Source organism: Anas platyrhynchos, chromosome 9 (assembly GCF_047663525.1).
Source record: "Anas platyrhynchos isolate ZD024472 breed Pekin duck chromosome 9, IASCAAS_PekinDuck_T2T, whole genome shotgun sequence".
Lineage (NCBI taxonomy): Eukaryota > Metazoa > Chordata > Aves > Anseriformes > Anatidae > Anas > Anas platyrhynchos.
In genome coordinates, this window is record NC_092595.1 from 22,735,754 (window position 1) to 22,755,976 (window position 20,223).

At 39.1% G+C, this 20,223-nt stretch overlaps 1 protein-coding gene across 4 annotated transcripts in view; it reads left to right on the top strand.

Moving 5' to 3' along the window:
* Window positions 1–246: 246 nt before the first annotated feature.
* Window positions 247–20,223, top strand: part of RHBDD1 (rhomboid domain containing 1) — a 34,338-nt gene continuing 14,361 nt past the window's right edge. Inside the window, exons 1-5 of one of the 4 annotated variants that reach the window (XM_027464411.3) lie at window positions 247–375; window positions 6,256–6,769; window positions 9,027–9,159; window positions 16,239–16,327; window positions 17,693–17,752. In XM_027464411.3, coding sequence (XP_027320212.2) covers window positions 6,337–6,769; window positions 9,027–9,159; window positions 16,239–16,327; window positions 17,693–17,752 — 715 coding nt within the window. In that variant the 5' untranslated portion in view covers window positions 247–375; window positions 6,256–6,336. The other 3 variants (XM_013104256.5, XM_005024606.6, XM_013104257.5) reach the window with 3 other exon arrangements.

Genomic DNA, 20,223 nt, shown 5'->3' on the forward strand with positions numbered 1-20,223 from the left:
GAAAGAACCTGATTATGCGTTTTAATTGGATTAAGTATCAGTAGGCGGCATTTTCGCACAATTTATTGTACTGACACAATTCAAAGCCTCCCTACGAGGCGAAATGCGGGGCCCACGGGCCCTACGCCCCCCCGCCTCAGCCAGCCGCCGCCCTCGGCGCGCTATGCCTGCTCCGAGCGCCGCCAGCAGCGCGCGGCCGCCATCTTCCCACCCCCGCTGTGAGGCGCCGCGCCCCGCCCCGCCCCAACGCGCAGGCGCGGCTGAGGGGGAGCGGCGGGGGCGGGTCTCGAACCCGGATCCCTGCGCGCCGAGTGGCGGCCGGGTCACGTGGGGCGGCGGCGGGGCCGGGAGCGGGGCCGGGGCTGCGCGGGGAGCGTGAGTGGAGGGGAGGGGACGGGGGGGCGGGGCCGGGCCGGGGGTGGGGGGCGCGGCGCTTCCTCATCTCCCTCCGCCTCTTCCTCCCCTGTCCCCTCTTCTTCCTCCTCTTCCTCTTCTTATCCTTCTTCTTCCTTCTCCTCTTCCTCAGCGCCCGCTCGGGTGCCGTGCGAGGAGCCTCATGGAGCGGGGGTGTTAGCTCGCCCCCTCGGGCAGCGCCTTTACGCGCTGCGTGAAAGCATCCAGGGGCGTTGTTTACATTTTTCCTATATTTTTTAACCAGAACGAGGCGCCTCTGCTCTGAAAGCGCTCACCAACAACAACAAAGAGCCCGCCGAGCGATGGGCGCGTGTGCTGAGGGGCGCAGGGGCGGGCAGTGGGCGCTGGGCTGCGGCGCTGCCATGGCGAGGCCGGCTTCGTGCTCTGCTGCTCCGAACTGCGGGCAGACGGCTCCTGAAGCAATAAAAACAAAGCACGAAGCTCCTGAGGGCCTTCCGGAGCAGTCAGGGAAGCACGGGTCGTTTCCTAGTTCCTGAGCTGAGCAGGGGAGGCTGCGCTTCTGCTCTAACTGCACCGGGTTTTTTATTATACCTGTATAAAGATTACAGTCAAATCCAAAAAAAATCCTGTCCCTATTTAAAGTAATTAAGCATCCACGAAGTTAAAAATCTGGCTGTGCCCTAATCTGAATCCCCTTTGTTTTGGTGAGTGTGTATCTGTTCACAGCCCACACCCCCTCACCACCAGCAGTGATACAGCTGTAAATGGTGATGTTACTTCTCTAGCTTAATTTATATATGTTCAGGTGTATCCTAGCATTTTGAGAAGTAGTTATTTGTTATCTGTTATGAGATGGGGGTAGTAAGCATGTTTGTCAAATCTTTTTGTGTCACTTTGTTCCCACAAAACTGGGAAGGAGCTTAGTATGCCCATTGTCTCCCCCGCAAAATGGCATTATAATAGCAAGTAACTCTGACCAACTGACCACAGAGGTTCAAAAAGAGCTGAGCTTTCAAAGAAAGAAACACTCTATTGACTTCTTTCTTCTTTTTTATCTGTTTGATTATATGTGTCATATAAATTCAGAGGTACAGGGCTGTCTCCATTTTAGGATTCCAAAGCAATGAAACCAGTGGTGGCTCATGGCTGTTGGGTGGCCTCTGTCTGAATCTTGAACAGGCTTTTTCCAATAAAAGAAAACAGTAATTGCTAATGAACTTAATTTCTAAGGAGAGTTACTAAAATGTAGACTCACAAAATGTAAACTTTAAAAATCTATAAAGGATCCAGCTTTTTTGTCTGCTTTACACTGAAATGGCAGCAGAATTCCTGTTATATAAACTTAGATAAGCCCAAACTACTCTTTTTGATGGAAAGCTATAACTACACTTAGTGACTAAACTAAGCTACATCCGTGAAAAGGGGGTGTGCATGTGTGTATGTGTATATATCCAGAGGGAGAGACTCATGAGAGGGATAGACCTAAGACAGCATTAGGTTGTTCCGTTTGGGGAGATTATTTATATTGCATTCTGAAAAGTGATGTGACCTTTGTCTCCAGAGGAGGAGGCAGTGAATATGACCAGTATGTGTATTACCGGTAAATCCTTTTCACCACAGATAACACCTTAGTTTTGAGGCACGGGAGCAAAGTATCCATTTCGGCAGTGCCTGCCTTTGAAAGGTAATGGAGAGACTGAAAGATCAAGAAGGAATGAGCTTAGTGGTAGACATAGCCTTCAATGCAGTCATTTTATGTTAATATTTCACTTTGTGTTATTTCCTATCAGCAAGGTAGTTCCTGATTTATTTTGACGTTTTCTGATCTGTCATGCTGCCTGTTTTTCAGTTTCAAGTTCAGTATTTTGTGAATGGAAGCACCTTATGGCCTTTAATGGCCATTTTATTAATATAGAAGTTATTCTCTATAAATTAATTACCTCTGTATCTACATCAGAAGCTTGTTTTTTGCCCTGAACTATGTAATTGACTGTATATTTGAAAGCTTATTGTAACTGACCGACCATGGTTGTCCTTCTGCTTGCATACATATTAAATATCATCGGGCTGGTTCTTTGTGTTTCAGATTGTTGAGGTTTTGCTTGCACTGATTTGTTTTTCTGTTTATTCTGCCTTCTGTTCCTGTCAAAATTTGAGGACAATAGTAAGTGTTTGCAGTTTGCTTGTGCTTCCATTGTAGGACCCTCCTTTTGCCTTAAAACCACTGCTACTTCTGTTTTGTTCTTTGCTTGGGTAAGATTTTGTACCCCGAGACTGCATCTTCATAGGCAAGTACTATGGGTCTGTTGAGCTTACAGGTAGCGTTCTTACAGGTTCTGCTCAGGATCCAACCTTTGCCCCTCTCACCCTGATGTGTCTGTGTATGTTTTTGATGATGTTTTGTTTTGTTCTGTTTTGTTACTTTGGACAAGCTGCAGTCTGTACCTGGAAGCAGAAGGCCCACTTTTTTCTGGAATGCCCGGGGTTCCTTCCTGGAGCACATCTCCCGGTTTGTCTCAACCTGAAAAGAGACCAAACAGCTCGTGCCCACTGCAGAGAACAAGTGAAACCAGTGGGAGCAATGGAGAGGTTCACTTCAAAATCAGACTCCCAAGCCAAACAAAAGCATTAACACTGGTATTTTTTCTGTCAGTGGAGGTTCCACAGTGCTGAGGTTCCTCCTTACAAAACAGTTTTGGAAGGCAAGAAGAGCCCAGTGGTTCTGGAGAGAAGCTGGCAGGGCTTCTTGAGGTCAGGATGTGCCATGCAGGTAAAAGCAAAATCTGTAGGTCACAGCTGTATCCACCCTCTGTATGAAAAGCCAGGTCGCACTTTTTTGTCAATTCATAAAACCTAGGCCTATATCACATTGTGATTATGGAGGAGAAGCACAGTGGGCTGGGTTTTGTTTCACAGAAATACAAATGAAAACTTCAGGCTAGAGCATCTACAGTTCTGTCCATTCTGGGGGGAACAAGGGTGTAAGGAGATTCTTTTCGTCTAACTTCAAACTATAGTTGAAGGAAGAGACCGCGTAACATTTCATTTTAACTGGTATTTACTAAAATATTTATTTTATTACATGATTTTTCAGTAATATGAGGTCGTAATGTTGTAGGGGTGCCAAGCAAGCAAGGGGGTTTGTCACAGTAAAAATAAAAGCTGAAATGCATTGCACTTGGTTAGTACAAAACAAACAAATACATTCCAAGAATGTTTAGTTCGGACATTTATCTTGAGTAGGTGACAAAAATGCAGACACGTGGCAGTCTCAATGCAAGACAAATGTCCATTTCAAGTCTGTTCTGGAAATTTGTACATTTTGAAGTGGGTGGCATGTTTTCAAAAGAAAAGGAATAAATGCTTCATTGTTTTGAGTCTCGTTAGGCTTTTAATAAACAAAGTAGAGGCTGAGGAAGAATGTTCAAGCAGTTGAAAGCTCTGTAGATTTTAAGTGAGTTGCATTCCAGAAGGCTCTGAAATAACTAGTTTTTCTTTCTTTATGTATTTGTCCTTTATAATCAAATGCATGGTGTGTCTTGGCTTATGTTTGTGCCCCCAGTAACAGGAGCGATTTGTAATACCCAGCACAGCTGTCAGCGTGGAGCAGCGCGTGCCCTGAGCTGTGCTGCGTGCAGGCTGCTCTTCCTGGGTGCACGTGTGTTGGAAGTGTGAATGCTGGGAATCGCAGACCATCAAAAGGGGGGAAAGCCTTTAAAAAGCAGGAGTGTGAATTACTTGGCGGTGTGAACAATGCGGGACGGCAGCGCTCCGGGGTTTCCACAGAACTTGTGCCCAGGCCATGTTGACTTTTACATTCAACGGTTTTTGTCAGCCGTTCTGGGGTGGGGAAAATGCCGCTGTGGCAGTGGTAAAAGAGAAGGCAGAGGGTTGGGCAGATGAGTGCAAGAAGATTTTGGAGGGTTGGTACACCTGGCATGTCATACGGAAGAGAGGATGACATTAATTAAAGTTTCTGATTAGCTAAGGGCTTTGCTTACAACATCGACATTAAAACAACAGCTGACAATGTTGATTATCCTCTACAACAACTGATTTACATTTTAAGAGGCCTTAGCTCATTTGGACTTCGTAGGGACTGCAGCTGTGGTCTCTGTAGTTAAATGAGGAGGATTTGAAACCAGTTTCTGAAGGTACCAGTGCGGTTTGGTTATGTGCTTGGGAAGCCTGGCCCGGAGCGGGTTTCTGCTGTTTCCACTCTGCTTTGGACAGGGCCGAGGCATTGTGGAGCATCTCGTAGATTAGACCATGGGAAAAAATGCAGTGAATTTCCTCTCATTGTAACAAATAAGTTTATTTGCATTCTGTTCTACTGCGCTGGCTTTGAGAATGCCAGCATTTTTTTCTTCTCTTAAAGTGCTATACTACACACAAATGCAATTTGAAGAGAAATCCAGAGGCTGGAGTGACTTAAACTTAATTTGATCAATTATTTGATGTTACTGTACTGGGTGAACTGCTGCGGAAGCATGTACTGCTTTTGCTTACGTTTAGGTAGAGGAGATAGGCTGGGCTGGAGACAATCTTTTCAGATGTTCAACCCTGTGCAGGCTCTTTATTCCTTTTGCTGTTATAGGATGACAGAAATCAGAGGTGATTTCCCTCTCAGTTTATTAATGATGCTCTGAATGCCTAAAGAAAAATGTTTGCAGACGTAGCAGCTGTCTGTAAAAAAAGCCAAATTTAGTAAATCCTGCTAGGAATAATGTGGGATGTTAAACTTTGTATCAGGAGCTGTTGGCCTTTCCCCCTTATACAGGTGTTGTTTTTTCCTGCTGTTCTCCAGAAGAATGAGGTGGTTGCTTATCCAAAATAAAAATCCTTACAGAGGGAGTGTTTGATTTGATGAGCTGGAAAGGAATTTAACCAAAATAAATAAGTATATTGATAGTTTATTTGAACTGTTTTAACATCTAATGGAGAAGGAAGTGAATGGGATGCTAAGATGAGAATTGTGTGTGTATCAGGATATTCAGGAAGTTTCAGCGGAAACCTGATGGGGAAGTTTGGAAGAATAACTGTATTTTGCTGGCTCCGCTTAGTTTTGAGTAATGAATTGTGAGTCTTTAATAGCTGAGCAAAGAACTGGCATCCTATAAGTGGAGAAGTGTGGCCACCTTGTTGTGCCCTTCTGGAGAGTTTTGAAAAGTAAAAATAGTGCCGGCCAAGTTTGGCCAGCCCTGAGAACCTACTTCAAATTTCTTGTCATTCCTTTCATCTGTAGGCAGGTCCACAGCACAGTCTCTGTGCCCATTTGTTCTGTGTTCTCCCAGCACAAGTACCCCCTAGTTGGAGTTGTAGACTACAAAAACAAGAACAATTTTCAGAGCTTACTGTTAGGATATGTAGCTGTGTCTGTGTTACTCTTTGAAAGAGTAACTTTTAATTTTCATTCAGAGCTTGTGCTGAGTATTTATAAAAGTTGGGATTAAATCATGAAAAAAATTACACGTAGCAAAGATGGGAGGCCTGAAAATTGAGGCTCTCTAAAGATTTTTTTTTTTTTTTTTTAACCAGTTTCCTGCCTGAACATTTAGAGATTATAAGTGAATCACGGTAGTAGTGAAAAGATGTCTAGCACACCCAGGAATTTTGTAGATGAAATAGTCTGTCGAGTGCCACTGGAGGGAGGTTGCAGATTCCTTTTTGTCATAATGCTTGTCTGGGTTAACTGTATAAATCCATTTTATTTGTCTTAAACTGGTTTAAAAATTGTGACTTTTTTTTTCTCACTTGATTTTTTTTCTGATTAAGAGGTGTCTCAGCTGATGAAATTGAAGAATTTATGTTTTCTTAACTGCATTGAGCTTGAAAACGCCCTTGTTTCTGTATTATAATACAGTTGTTTTTCTCTTTCAGAATTTCCCAAACGTGTATGGTCTTGGATTTGAACAAAAGTCTAGAAATCAGATCAACTTTGCGTTTGAGTAAGAAGTGATAATGCAACGAAGACAGGGAAGAGTCAATGCTGGACTGCTTTTGCTGCTTTATCAAATTTCTCAAGTTGGACTTCAGAACATTCCTTCTGTTACCCTTGCAGTGCTTGTACTGAATATTTTTCTCTTTCTGAATCCTGTGAGACCGCTGCATGAAGTATGTATCAGTGTCAACGAAGGCTTCTACAAACAGAATTGGCAGCGCTTACTGCTTTCTCCTGTCCACCATGCAGACGATTGGCATTTGTATTATAACATGATTTCCATGCTCTGGAAGGGGATAATGTTGGAAAGAAAGCTTAAGAGTGTGTGGTTTGCTTATATAATTGCCGTGTTTTCAGTGCTGATTGGAGTTGTTTATATGGCGCTGGAATTCATGCTTGTGAAAATTCTGAATGATCCTTCGTATGAAATGAATTGTGCCGTGGGTTTCTCAGGTAAGTTGGTCCAATGTAAATATGTGAAAATGAAAATTTATAGGTATTAGCAATGTTTTTGAATGTAGCAGATGGACACCTGTCCAGCCGTATGCACGTATGTTATGTCACTGAAGTAATCCTGTCTTATTTAAAGCATGTGCTCTGGGGATGTACACGGTGTGAGTACGTGCTTGTATGATCAGCACAGTCTTTACCCCAAAACATGACAAATATGATGACCTCTGCAAAATCATGGTTCCAACTGGTGTTCAGTGTCACTGACTAGCCGAAGCCTGGAACTTCTCGTTTGCTGATGTTCATGATGCTTGTTAGTAGGCTCTAGAAAAGCCCATTGCTTGACTATTTTTTCTGAGCATCTTTGCTGGTGTGAGCTGTGCACTATAAGTCAGGCCTTTAGCTTCAAATTGTAAACAGTTCATGCCTGTCTTCATTTTTCTGCTAGAAACAATCAAGCAGCTGCTTGTAGTCATCTTCCAGTAATGGTCACATCTTCTTATTTAGGAAGTCAGGGTTTCAAGTTGATGAATTCCTTTAAGAAAGTCTGAAGTGGAGTAGTAGCACTGCTCTCCTAGGTACATAGAGGGTTTTTCCTTGATACCATTGGGACTTAGAAAAGGGGATTTGCCATTTAATTCTATCTCCGAGGAAGGTGTTGATGCTTTTTAGGTTTCCCTGTGGTACTCAGGGCAGCACTAGGCTGAAACATCCTGGTAGTTGCTCATTTGGAGCTTCAGTACTCACTGGTCACCCACCTTTTGGTAACAAGGCAGGCCCGGTTCTAGTACTGGCCTCTGTCATGGCTGTAACGGCCCTGAGCACAACCTCTTCCTCTGTCTAGGGGATCTGGCTGCCTTGCTCAAGGACAGTTTTGATATGGGACACTGCAAGCCATCTCAAGCTGGTGGGAAAAGAGCTGAGAAGCTTTTGCCTGGCAGCTGCTTCTAAGCTTAGACCCTCGGCCTTGTCCCTGGCATAGCGATGCTGCATCCATGCATGTGTCTGGCCGTGTGCCTCGCTGACCTGGACCTCCAGCTGGGTGTCCTGAATTCCTTGGGCCCTGCTTGGCAAAAGGGTCAGCCTGGCAATCTGGGCTCTTGGAGTTTTAAGATGACTGGATTATTTATTTACTTCTTTTGCAGCTGGATGAAATAGGCCAGGCCCTTGTCCCCCTAATAGGAACATGACAATACAGCAGGCATAGGCCCTTCCAATAGGTGCTTAATCCTTAAATAAAATTAAATTAATTGAAGCTGTGCATAGAGGTTTCTGGTGAGTCAAGGGTGAATTGGATAGAGGCAACTCCTGAACTATGTACTGCTATCGAATATTTCTCCCCTTGAGTAAATTTATAGTTTCTGAACCATGTCCAGTTTTATCAGCAGCAAATAGTGTGTGCGTGCGTGCATAAAAGCATTTCTTTTTAAATTTGTTCCTAAAATAAGAATATTTACATCACTGGATAGAGGAGTTTTGCCATTTCATGTTTTCTGTGGTTTTAGAAGGGGGAGAACCTTTTTCATATTTTCTTTATTTAGCGTATCTGAATTCGTGTCCAACTCGGTTATCTTTTCCATATTAAAGTATTTTACTTCTCAATTCTGTGGATTTTTCAGGCAATTGTGTTAGATTTCTCTCCAGAGTAACTTTTTCAAAAAAAGTTGAATGTTCTGATAAATTATGTGAATTAATTCGATCACATCAGCTCTTACTTGCATGATAGAACAGTGGGAGTCAATTGGAAATTGTTGTGTTTAAAGGTGATTTATCTAATTTTTCTTTTCAGAAACAAGTGATCTGGAGCATATGTAAGATTTTTTTCCATTAATTCTGAATTTTTGAGCTTACTGTTGAGCTTCACAAATGCATTTGTCTTGTTTTCAGTCATGGCTTTTCTCAACGCACAGAACAGTTTGAGTTCAATAATTTTGTCCATTATTATAACTAGAACTTTTTGTTTCTATTGTTTTGATTACTTTAATAACTACAGTAAATAGGTGCATTTAAAAAACAAAAACAACTTCAAATTGGCTGTCATATGTAAATTTTTAATACTTTTTTTCTTAAGTGACTGAAAATTATCACTGACAAAACAGCTTAGAGCTGTTGTTCTGGCATGCAACAGTATTGCTTCCTGGTGCTGTGAACCTGCATGGTATTGCAGTTTCAGTAAATAATTCATTTTGGTAGTTAAGTCACTATTCATTTTTTTGGGCACGCATACTTCTCTTTTGATGTGATTTGTTCTTGTTCGCAGGAGTCTTGTTTGCTTTGAAAGTTCTTAACAACCATTACAATCCAGGAAGAGTCAGCAGTGTCCTTGGATTGCAGATATCCAGCAAATACGCCTGTTGGGTGGAGCTGGTGGCTATTCATTTAATTTCCCCAGGGTAAGTGCATTTAATTCTTTGAAGTTAGTAGAAGAGATTTGGGTTTTCTGAAGTAGTTTGAAATGTTTTATGAAGTAAGAGTAGTTATCTGATACCCAAATTGTGCACTGGGGCTACACTATGCTTTTTTCTGTAACACCTTTTGACCATGTTTCAAAATGAGAAACTGTAGTACCGTGTTTGGAAGGTATTGTGAACTATTGGAGGGAAGATATGAAAAGTTGATGGTCAAGGAAAGGCACGTGCACATTCAGTAAAATAACCTAACCATGGGATACGTGACTATTTCTGAATAATCTATATTGACAGTGTTGATCTGAGCTAGTTTTACAGGTTGTTTTTGGCAACTTAAGATGTTCAAAAAACTAGGTGACCTAGCAAACTGAGAACTACCCGACTACCCCAGTTAAAGACCAATAGCACAGGGGCAAGTCTTCATCTTGCGAACTGAGATGCAGATCTCTGTCACAAACATTCATGGCTGACAATTGAAATCAGTTGTAACGCATTATGAATCAGCAGTGAATATTAGTTGCTTAATTTGTATGGGTTCAAGGATCCAAAAGAGCTCAGTCTCAAAGCAAATCACAGTCAAAAGAGGTAAACATAATAGGAATAATGAGCTTTGCATTAAAAACCAAAACATCTATGTATATTTGAAAGTAGAGGAACATTCTGAAAAATCTGGTTTTGAATTCTGCTTTTTTTATTTCACTTGTATACCTCTCAGCTTTACCCCTGGTGTGGCCTCTCTTGTCAGTAAAAATATCTTGCATTGCTCTGACATTTTTAACCTCATGAAATCTTCTCAATGTATTTATTTTCCTGTTTAGTCTGCCTTTTTAATTGCTTGTTTAATGCCTAAGGATATCACTGAGTCTTCACCGGTTATCAGTTAGATTTACTGTTGAACTTTTTTATTGATGAGAACTGTTCCTCTGGAATAAGAGGGCTTACAAAAAAAAAGAGGGTTTGGTGGGAATGGCATTATATGGTGAAAACCATTTTCTGTTGTTCTGGTTTGTCAAACAGCTTTTACTTTCCTATATTATGTTCCCAATTTATTACAAAATTAGTAACAAATTCCCAACTTCCAGTTAAAGAAGCAGCAGTGTTTTCCTGTACACGGTTGTGTAAAACAAGTTGTCTTATACTTATGCAATCATTTAATTTGGTTTAATTTGCATTCAGATAGGTTGCTTAGCACTGGTAAATTGACTACATGCCCTTCTTTCTAAGCAAGATTAAATTTAGAAACAGAGGCAATAAATTGTAATGTGCATGTGACTATGTGGTTGAGTTAATATGGAAATGAATTGTGTGTATAAACACATGGATTTCATCCTATTGTTTCAAGAAATTCATTATTTTTCAAAGATAAAGCCAGCCTAGATTCTTGTAGTATGTCACTTACCTTACTTGTTTATTTGTTTAGTGATTATATGCCTCCTAGCAGAGCATCAGTGGAGGAGATGATGGAAGTAAGTTCTTGTCATGGAAGACTGTGACAGTGGCTAAACTAACGACAAACTTTTGTTGCTAAATAAATGGCTTTGTCCTGTGATAGACTAGGGTACTTAAATGGTGATTCCTACCAGCCTTTTGGGTTTGTTGTTAGGTGGAAATTGGAGAAATGAAGTAATACAGGTGTAGGTTTTTGTTCTCTGCTTTCATGTGTGCTGCTGGGTGCCTGTCACCACAGAATTGAAATAAGTCAGGAAAAATGCAGTAGCAGCAAGGAGTTGATTTGAATTCAGTATAAGAATACTGGAACATTATTCATATAAAAATAATACCGCGAGATGCTTGTAAACATCTGATCAGAATAAGATAGATGAAGCGTAAATCTTGTTCAAATGGCTTTCCTGTAATGATAGCAATTTTCATGGAAACTACACAGTCAAATGAAAAGTCTAGTTAATTCTGTTTAGAAGATTTTGTTCAAGTAATGTGCGCATCAGCTTGATGGCAGATTTCTTCAGGAAACGGTATTTAGACATATTGCATAATTATCATTGGTATGAAGTGAATGGTTGAAATAAGATCTCTGGGGAGATCTACATTTTCAAACAAAAATTAGATGAGACATCATTTGAATTTCTTTATACCAGAGAGAACATTATTTAATATTGATAAAGCTCATTGACATTTCGGAAAAAAGCATGCAATTTAAAAAGTCAAGAATCCTGTTTTTATTCCCACTCAAAGTTCAGTTTGCATTATACAAACTATAAGTTATACCATAAGCAATAATTCTGTCAGTTTTTCAGCAGGAGAAAAGGCAGTAGTTTATCTTGTTGCAATCAGAAGAACATTTATTAGTCCAACAGTCTAATAACAGTCAACTTAGAAAAATATACATTCAAGTCAAGATATTGTTATTATTACAAATAATGTAAAAATACTATTTTGGAATTTGATAATGGAAGTTGCTCTATGGCTTCTAGGGTTTTTAACTGTATACAGGATTATTTCACAATATACAAAAAGCAGAAAATAGAAGTAACCTCAATTTTCTGGATTAGATTTGAGTGGAGTTTATCATACAAGTGAAAGGAGCCTTAGTAATGTGATTGGACAAGAGTTTCACACAACTTTTGTGCTGTTCTATAAACTATATTTGTTCACTTCAGCTAAAATGACATTTAATTTGAAAACTTGTATGTTGTCCTGCTTTGTAGAAACAGTTGTAGTTTTGCTCTTAGCTTTAATGTCAGCAGATAAAACTCATACAGCCTCGTAGGCCAGAAATCCATTATGCAAATTTTTTGAAAAGCCAGTCTACTGGAAATTAAAATTCACTGTAAAATGTCAAGAAGGTTGACATTGACACTGAAGTATTATCAGGAATTAATGGTTCAATTATATTTGAGTTCATTGGAAACAGGAATATCCACTTTGGGTAAGGCATGCGGTTAGAAGAACATTAATCGCATGTGTGAAAGTTATTTTATCCAGTTTACTTATATTGAATAATTCCAGTCTACATATTTTCATTAAATAAGAAACATTATAGGGGATCTGAATGAATCTGATATCAGAATGAATGCTTTGAGCAATAACTGCGAAAGGACAAGCATATATCTCTATACACACATACTTCTATAACCATAAATGTTAATACTCATCAGCATTTAGTATAATGTGCTTCCCAAGATCACCACTATACCAAACAGATCTTTGCAGGGGCTTAGCAGCCTCACATTTTCCCTCGCTAAGCCTGGGCAGGTGGGCCCGAACCCAGCAGGGTTTGGGAGGCCTCTGCCCCTCTGGGTGCGGGGACCAGTCCCTCCAGGCTCTGCCGCTCCGGTGTCCTCAAGCCTCTTGCTGCAACGTGTTTGTTACCATTTACTCTATGGGTTGGGAAGGTGCAGAGTTTGTTCATTCCTATTTCTGGCTCTTTTGCATTATTTAAATATGTTGTATCCATGAGAGGTTTAGTCAATGGGCTAAGTAATAGTGGTTCCTTCAGTCTTTGCCCAGAAGCCGTAGGCTCCTTGGTTCTGTTGCGTTTGGCTTAATTTTCCAGCTGAGACCTACCACTGTTGAATAGAGTGGAAAGTTTTACTTCATTTTGCTTTCAGGCAGCACTCCTGTCTGTGTGTTCACAGTGAAATCCTTGTTTCCTGTAGCGGTGTGGCCTGCTGAGCCCTGCTTTGTTGTGTGGCTCGCTGCATGTGCCGGCTGCTCTCCTGCAGTCCCCTCCAGCCTGCTCGGATAGCTGATTCCTGTGACGTGTTCAGAACTTCATGCCTGTCTTTGAATTACATCCTAATGCTTTGTCACTGTGTCAAGGTTGCTTTAAATTATAATGCCATCTCCTGTCACTCGTGTAGCTTCTCTCAGCTTGTTGTCATTTGCAAGCAATACTTGGTATAGACTCTTGTGGAAATCCACTTGGTTCATATCCTTAGTTTGATAATGAATCACTGATAAGCATTAAGCCAGGCTTTTTGGCCAGATATGTATCTGCTTAGTGTAGTCTTACTGCTCAAAGTGTATGAGAAACCCTCCTCGAGAGAAATGCCATAAGACAGTGTTTCACTTACAGCCTGGCGTCCGATGTTTCTCCCTTCCTTGGGAGCCTTGGTGCCCTGTCAAAGGAGGGAATGGGGGGGATTTGACTGACTTATTCGTGACATAGCTGTTTTCTGCTTTTCATGTTACTTACTTGAGTATAGAAATACCCTTCCAGTCTTCCAAAACCTAACCTATCCTCAAAATATCTGCAAAAGACAGTCTGACTACTTCAGAATTTAGCTGTATGGTTGTTATTTCATTTGTTTGCATAGAGTGGCTTGTGTTGCGAAGCGACCTTAAAGATCACCTGGAGCCAACCCCTGTGCCCATGGCCCACCAGCCCAGGCTGCCCCCAGCCCCATCCAGCCTGGCCTTGGGCACCTCCAAGGATGGGGCACCCGCAGCTCCTCTGGGCAACCTGTGCCAGTGCCTCACCACCCTCTGAGTGAAGAGTTTCCTCCTAACATCTAATCTAAATCTCCCCTCTTTTAGTTTAAAACCATTCCCATTGTCCTATCACTTTCTATTATGAGCTTTTAATAAAAATTTAAAAAAAAAAAAAAAAATGTCTACCATGAGCTTGAAGTTTTTAATAGAAAAACTGGTTTTCTTTGTAAAATTGCATAGTGTCTGTGTTTTTTAGTTGTTACATTTAGGAAATGCCTATACAGATCTTTTCCATACTATAGATTACACATTAGAAAACAAAACAAAACAAAAATATTAAGTCATCATTAGAGTAAATTAGAATATAATATGTTCTGAGATATTGTTGTAAGAAGTGATGTTTGCTTAACGTGGATGAACCATTAAGCATTTCCCTAATATAAGGGTTTCTGTCTTTATGGTACATAATTGCTTTTCCTAACTAATTACAAGTCGTGTATTTGTGTTTGCCACACAAATTGTACGACAAGATATATGAAGGTTTGGTTTACCAAATATACTTATTTTGTGATTTCAGTGGTAGCGTGTATGTGTGACAGTGTACCTGATATCATGTTTGCTTTAGGACAAGCTGTTTAAACATCTTCATTATTAGTGCATTCTCCTTGAATATAATAAAACAAGTATTAGGTTAGTGTACTAGGTGCCTACACACTGTTCAGTAGACATGAAGTGGAATTTATCCCCCGAAAGACTTTTGAAAGTTGAAGGTTTCTGATTGTACATATTGTATGAATACGCAGCTTCACTGTGTTGCAAGCAAAGGCTTCGATTTTGGACTTCGTGGAACAGTGTTGTGCTTAGATAAGCATAAAATTTGTTTAAAACACTGCCAGTAATATAGGTGAATCGATTGCATGTTGGTAATTTCTGGTGTAAGGCATCTTGAAGTATGTAACGTTTTTTGCATACAGGCATTCTCCACATCAGGGATATATGTGTGCTAATTTGGAAAATCTGTTCCAGAAAAAATTGTTTGGAAAATAAGTTCGTTTATAAATCCCTAATTTTGCTAACTACCTCTTACCTATACATTTTTACAGCAACATTTATGCTACTTGGGAGAGTTGCAACTCTGTGTAGCAGAACTCAAGTTTGTGGTTTAGTAGGTGGCAAAGGAGTGAATTTAAATCTGATCTTTATCTCCCTCTAGTGACACATGCTTTCTCTCACTTCTACTAGTGGTGTCTGGAAGTTTTACCATCATGAGTGCATATGGTATCATTACGATATCTGTTTTGGATTTTTGACCAGAATGTAAAATGTATGTTTAAATCTATTTTTACTTCAGACAGAAGTTCCTTTTCTGCTTTATAAAGGGAAAGGGGGGGAAAAAAAGATACAGTGGTATTTGTTGTTTGGACAGCCACTATAAATATAGTGGGCTGATTTATTTATAATCGTGTATTTCAGGAATGTTTTCTCTTAAAAAAAGTGGCTTCAGCAAATTCAAAACAGATATGTTATGAATTTTTCACTAAACTCCTAATTTGAGTGCTGAAAATTAGTTTATGAATTTATTAAATCACAATATTTGATACTTGATACTTGGTGATACTTGGAGCAAATTTCCTCATTTATCCTGCATTTATGCTTCCATGTTGGTGATTTCTCAAGATTTTTCATTCATTTTTCAAGTCTTTTCATTCCATATAAAAATAGGCAGTGATAAGTTTTTAAAAGCAATTGTTGATACATCTAGAAAAAAAAATTGGGTTTCAGTATTTCACTGATTGTTCTTTTACTTTTGAAAGCACTGTTTTACAAACATGTTGCAACGGGTATGCAGTTATGGTTAAGATAAACTCACGGTGGGGTTGTATTGATAGTACAGTAGTAAAGTACTGTATTCATGCTTTCACTTGAAATAGTTTTGGTAGATCCTACCAGGACATTTTGGTGCAATTCTGTGGATTTAAGTTCCATGTGAATTAAAACTAGTTTACTACCTCAATAAGACTTAAGTTTAAGTGCTTTTAGGGAACCAATATTCTATCTGCTAAACAAGCAACTCAAGGGATCTCTCCAATTAGCTTCTGTCTTTGTCAGGATATTTGTTACATGCTTTTCTTTAACTGTATATACCCACCACTTCTAGGGTATTCATGAAGAAAGAAAACTTGGCACTTTCATTCAAATTAATGTTGCTTAGTTCAAATTGATTGTGTAGGATACTTCTATAAATCATGAAATGAGGAAAATAAATAACTCTTGTAAGGAGCACTGTATTAAACTACATGATTAACTTTATAGCTCAGTCTTTAATTTGTTGTGGCCACACTTCTCAGGCACAGCTGGGAGTGAGGTTTGCTTGGAGCTTTTCCTCAAAATGAATAAGGTTTAAAAAATTTTTTTTGCAAACCACACATGTGGGTTTAATCAGTAGTTAACACTAATAACTAATATTAGAAATCGAACTTAGTAGGTCAGAGCAGAAATTAATACATGTTTGTATTGTCCTGGGTCTTTGCAGACAAGTCACTCTTCCATGCTTAGTTACTCAGGGACTTCCTGGGTTACAGCAAACTTTGCACTTCCCCTAAATGATTCCTACCGAACAAAAAAATCTTTCTTTCCATCACTCACAAGATTATTATTATCATTTTTTTTAGGACTTCTTTTGCTGGGCATCTGGCAGGGATTCTTGTTGGACTGATGTACACCATGGGACCTCTGAAAAAGATCATGAAAGCCTGTGCAGGTATATAATTCGGTTTGGTTTGTAAAATCTGCATGAGCCACTTTTAGTCTTAAAATTCAGTAAACCTTATATATTTGCAGACATGGAGGCAATTCCAGCAGTTTTTAGGGGATTAAAGATACACTGATAAACTGAATGCAGAAGCACTTTGTCTTTACTTGTTCTTACCTGTGTTAAAGGTGCCTTTCAGGTGTCATGTTTTTAAAATACACATTTAAAGTAAAATCTTTCATGTAAGATGCCAATGGAAATGTCATTTTAAATGGAGTTGTGAAGCTGTAGATGTTTGTCAGAACACAGTGTGTTTCTATGGCGGGTTTCTGTTGCTTACATCCATTCATGTGGAAGCTGCTAAATTTCAAAAAAAGATTGTGGGATGCTTGAGAAATTGTTGCAAGATTCCGCAGGCTTTCCAGTAGTGAGTTGATATGGCTTTTCATATTGTAGAAGTAATTTTTTAAAGGTAGAATCTTTAGACATATAGCCCTACAAACTTTCATATGAACATGCCCTTAAACTTCAGTGTGTTAGAAACCTAAGCCCTGTTACGACAGTTGTGCTGGGCTTGGTTGTCAGAATACTTTTTGTCCAATTACTTAATAAGTTGGGCACCTTATTTATGACTGTGCCATTAAGTTGACCATGGATGTGGTGTTTGTACAGTGAAAAATTACTTGGTCAGATGTTTGCATTCTCATGGGAGGTTTTATCCCATTTTGGTGTTAGCCTGGAAAAATAAAGACCGAAGCATCAGAGTTCCTACCCTACTTGAGTAAACTCACTTACTTAAAAGTTAATATTTTCTCGTTCTGCGGCATCATGACTATTAGGACTGTTGAGCATTGGATTAGGTTGCAGAGGGAAATTCTGCAGTCTCCATCCTTGGATGTTTTCAAGACCTGGCAGAATTAAAACCCTAACTAAATAAACTGGTCTGATATCATAGCTGACCCTGCTTTGAGTGGGCTTTGGGCCTCCTGAGGTCCCTTCCAAACAGAATTGTTCTGTGATTCCGGGATAAGAGCCATGGTACTGTTAGTGAAACATGCTGTGGAGATCCTGCTTCCGTGAAGGTTGCTATGTGACTAAAGAGTGGAAGAAGGGATTTTCCATTAAACAGGTGATTTTTGTCAGCAGAGCACAAACAATGCAGTGTTCTTCCAATTCTAAGGTCTCTGTGCATTAACCCATTTTTACCACTGTACAATCACAGTGCAAAAATTACTCATTATAAGTTCTGGAGAACATAGGTTGGTTTGCATTTTTCTAGTCTACTTGGCTATGTTGCTTAAATTTGATTCTGTGTTTTAAAGAGAGACTATGATTATTTTATTCTAATAGAGCATGCATTATTCTTATATTTAGGTGCTGTTACTTCATTCACTGATCCTGACAGGCCAAGAGACTACTACTCAGGTTATTCAGGTAAATGCTGTCACCCACTTACCTACAAGCTTATTTCAGCTCATTTTCAGCTTTACAAATATGGGTATCGTTTTTGCTAGTAATAGAAAACCTACCAAGTATTCTGCCTATTTGTGCACTTGCTAATAAAAAACAATTTTTCTGGCCTTGTCTTTTCCTACTTGGGGAACCATGTTGGATGTGTTTTATACAAGAATCTTTAAGCCTTAAATTAAGGGTATGACTTCGTAAAATGCTACCCTGGGCCAATACCATCCTTTTCACAGAGCCTGCAGCAAGGAGGAAATTGTCTACCAGAAGCATCCTTTTAAACATTGGTAGATCTGCCCTGATTTGGCAAACTTACCCATTCCTTTCTAGGATCTAGACCACAAAGGGAGTGTGAGCTACCTGTTTCCAGCTGGCAGTCTCGGGCTAGTTACAGATGTTTGCTGAGCTGCAGTTACTGTTCTGTTGCATTGCTCTGTTCCACGTTTGTAACAACCAAATCTTCCTTCAAAATCTTCCTTCAGTATGCCAATACAGTAGCATGTGGAAATTAAGAAATTGTATCAGAAAAAGGAATTTGATTTGCTAATGAGAATAAGAATTTGCACTTGACATTTAAACTCTGTAATCTGTTGCATCCACTCTATAAACACCAGCTGCTCAGCGTGTGGGTGGGTGTCAAAGACAACTTTTGTAGAATAGGAGCAGATTCTGTACTGCCCTTTACTTCTTTTCCAGGTCTCTCTAATCATGGAGAAGTGAAGATATTTCATGTAGTATATTTAGAATGATAAATAATGACACAGCACCAGAGAAAAAGATCTGGTACACTGATGAAAAATAAACTTGTTTTGTGTTGCGTGTCTAGGGCAGTCCCCAAAGAAACCATGGTGTTGCTTTGGGTTGGTGTGGATGAAAGGGAGATAAAGGAGCAGGGTTAACACAAATTATCCTATCTTGCATGCTTGGCTTTAGATGTAAATCATTTTTTGTAGTAAATTCAATACTCTGAATTGATTTATAATTGTAATTATAAAAGATGTATATATACACAGGGAATGAACGTATTAAATATATATCGTAATTTTCTTTCACCTATTCATAGGAGTCTTCATGGAAGGGTTAACCTTTTGCTTTTTGTATGATATAGTAATGGATTTTGCTGTCTGTGAATTAAGAAAACTTTCTAGAATTGTATGCTAATGATGCATGTGCAGTATATTCTTACCTTGATTAATTTTTCATTTTCTGGTATTGGTGATTTATTACTTTCTGACTTCAAATACCAATTAACTAAATAATAAATAGATAATAGCAGATTTTATAAACCAGTACAGAGAAACAGCTTTACAAGGAAAATGAAGATTTCAAGTGTGATTTTTAACACATTTAGCGTTTGGTGACTGAATTAAGTTTTCTCTAAATGCAGTTCATGAATAAAGTATAGGGACGCTTATTTTGATTAATAGGAACACCTTTAACACTTCAATATTACTAAATTGTTTCTCTTTGTAAAATAAAAGATTGCAGCTTTGTCAGCACTTACATCTTGATGACAATGTAAAACATCACACACAAAATTTACAATAGAGCAAACTTAATGACATCCTTTTTCATCAGATAGCACCATGATTTTTATAGTCTTCATGCACGCTGTTTTGAAGCCTCCAGAAAATAGATTTGTAGCTAAACCAATGTTCCTTCAGATAAGCATAATGCAGAGGGGAATGAGAGGAATATATAAAGATTGCATCTGGAATATGTATCTATATCAGCTAAAAGGTATCCTGCAGTTGATTTTATTTTTTTCTGCAGAACTGTCTCTTAAATATAGCCAGTATGACTGAAAGGCTTTTAAAGGTTGTTAACAATATGACTAATTCATACAGATTTGAAATTATGTATCTATCTCTTTCTAGCCAGAGGAATAGCAAATAGCTTGAGAAATGGCAGAAATTCAAGTTACAGGACGATAATACCAAGTCTTCACTGCAGTTGTATGAAAATTTCTGCCAATGTTAGTTGTTGTATGTTCCAAAAAGGAAGAATTTTTAAATGGGTAAAATTACTTTTTTGTGTGTCCATGTATAATGTGCATTTGCATCCATACACACACACGGATATAAAATTATGTATGTCCTCACTTTGTAGTGTGTGCTTGGTATTAATCACGGAAACTTCACAGGAAAGCTATACATTAAATCTATGTAACTATTGAGATATCAACATCAATAATAATCTTGTGTTAATCTGAAGATAAAAAGAATGGCATGCTGTACTTGTCACATAAATATCTTCATTATTTTTTTCATTTGGAAAATCTTGTATAAGTTTTCTATCACTTGGAGAAACTGGCCGTGTTTCTGTACTTTGATTCTTCAAAATCTACTGTCCAGATGTCTAGAAGAGAAGTTAAATATCCAAAGTTTTATATACTGACAATACGAAAGAGGAATAGAAATGACACTTCTCCCCTTAGTTTA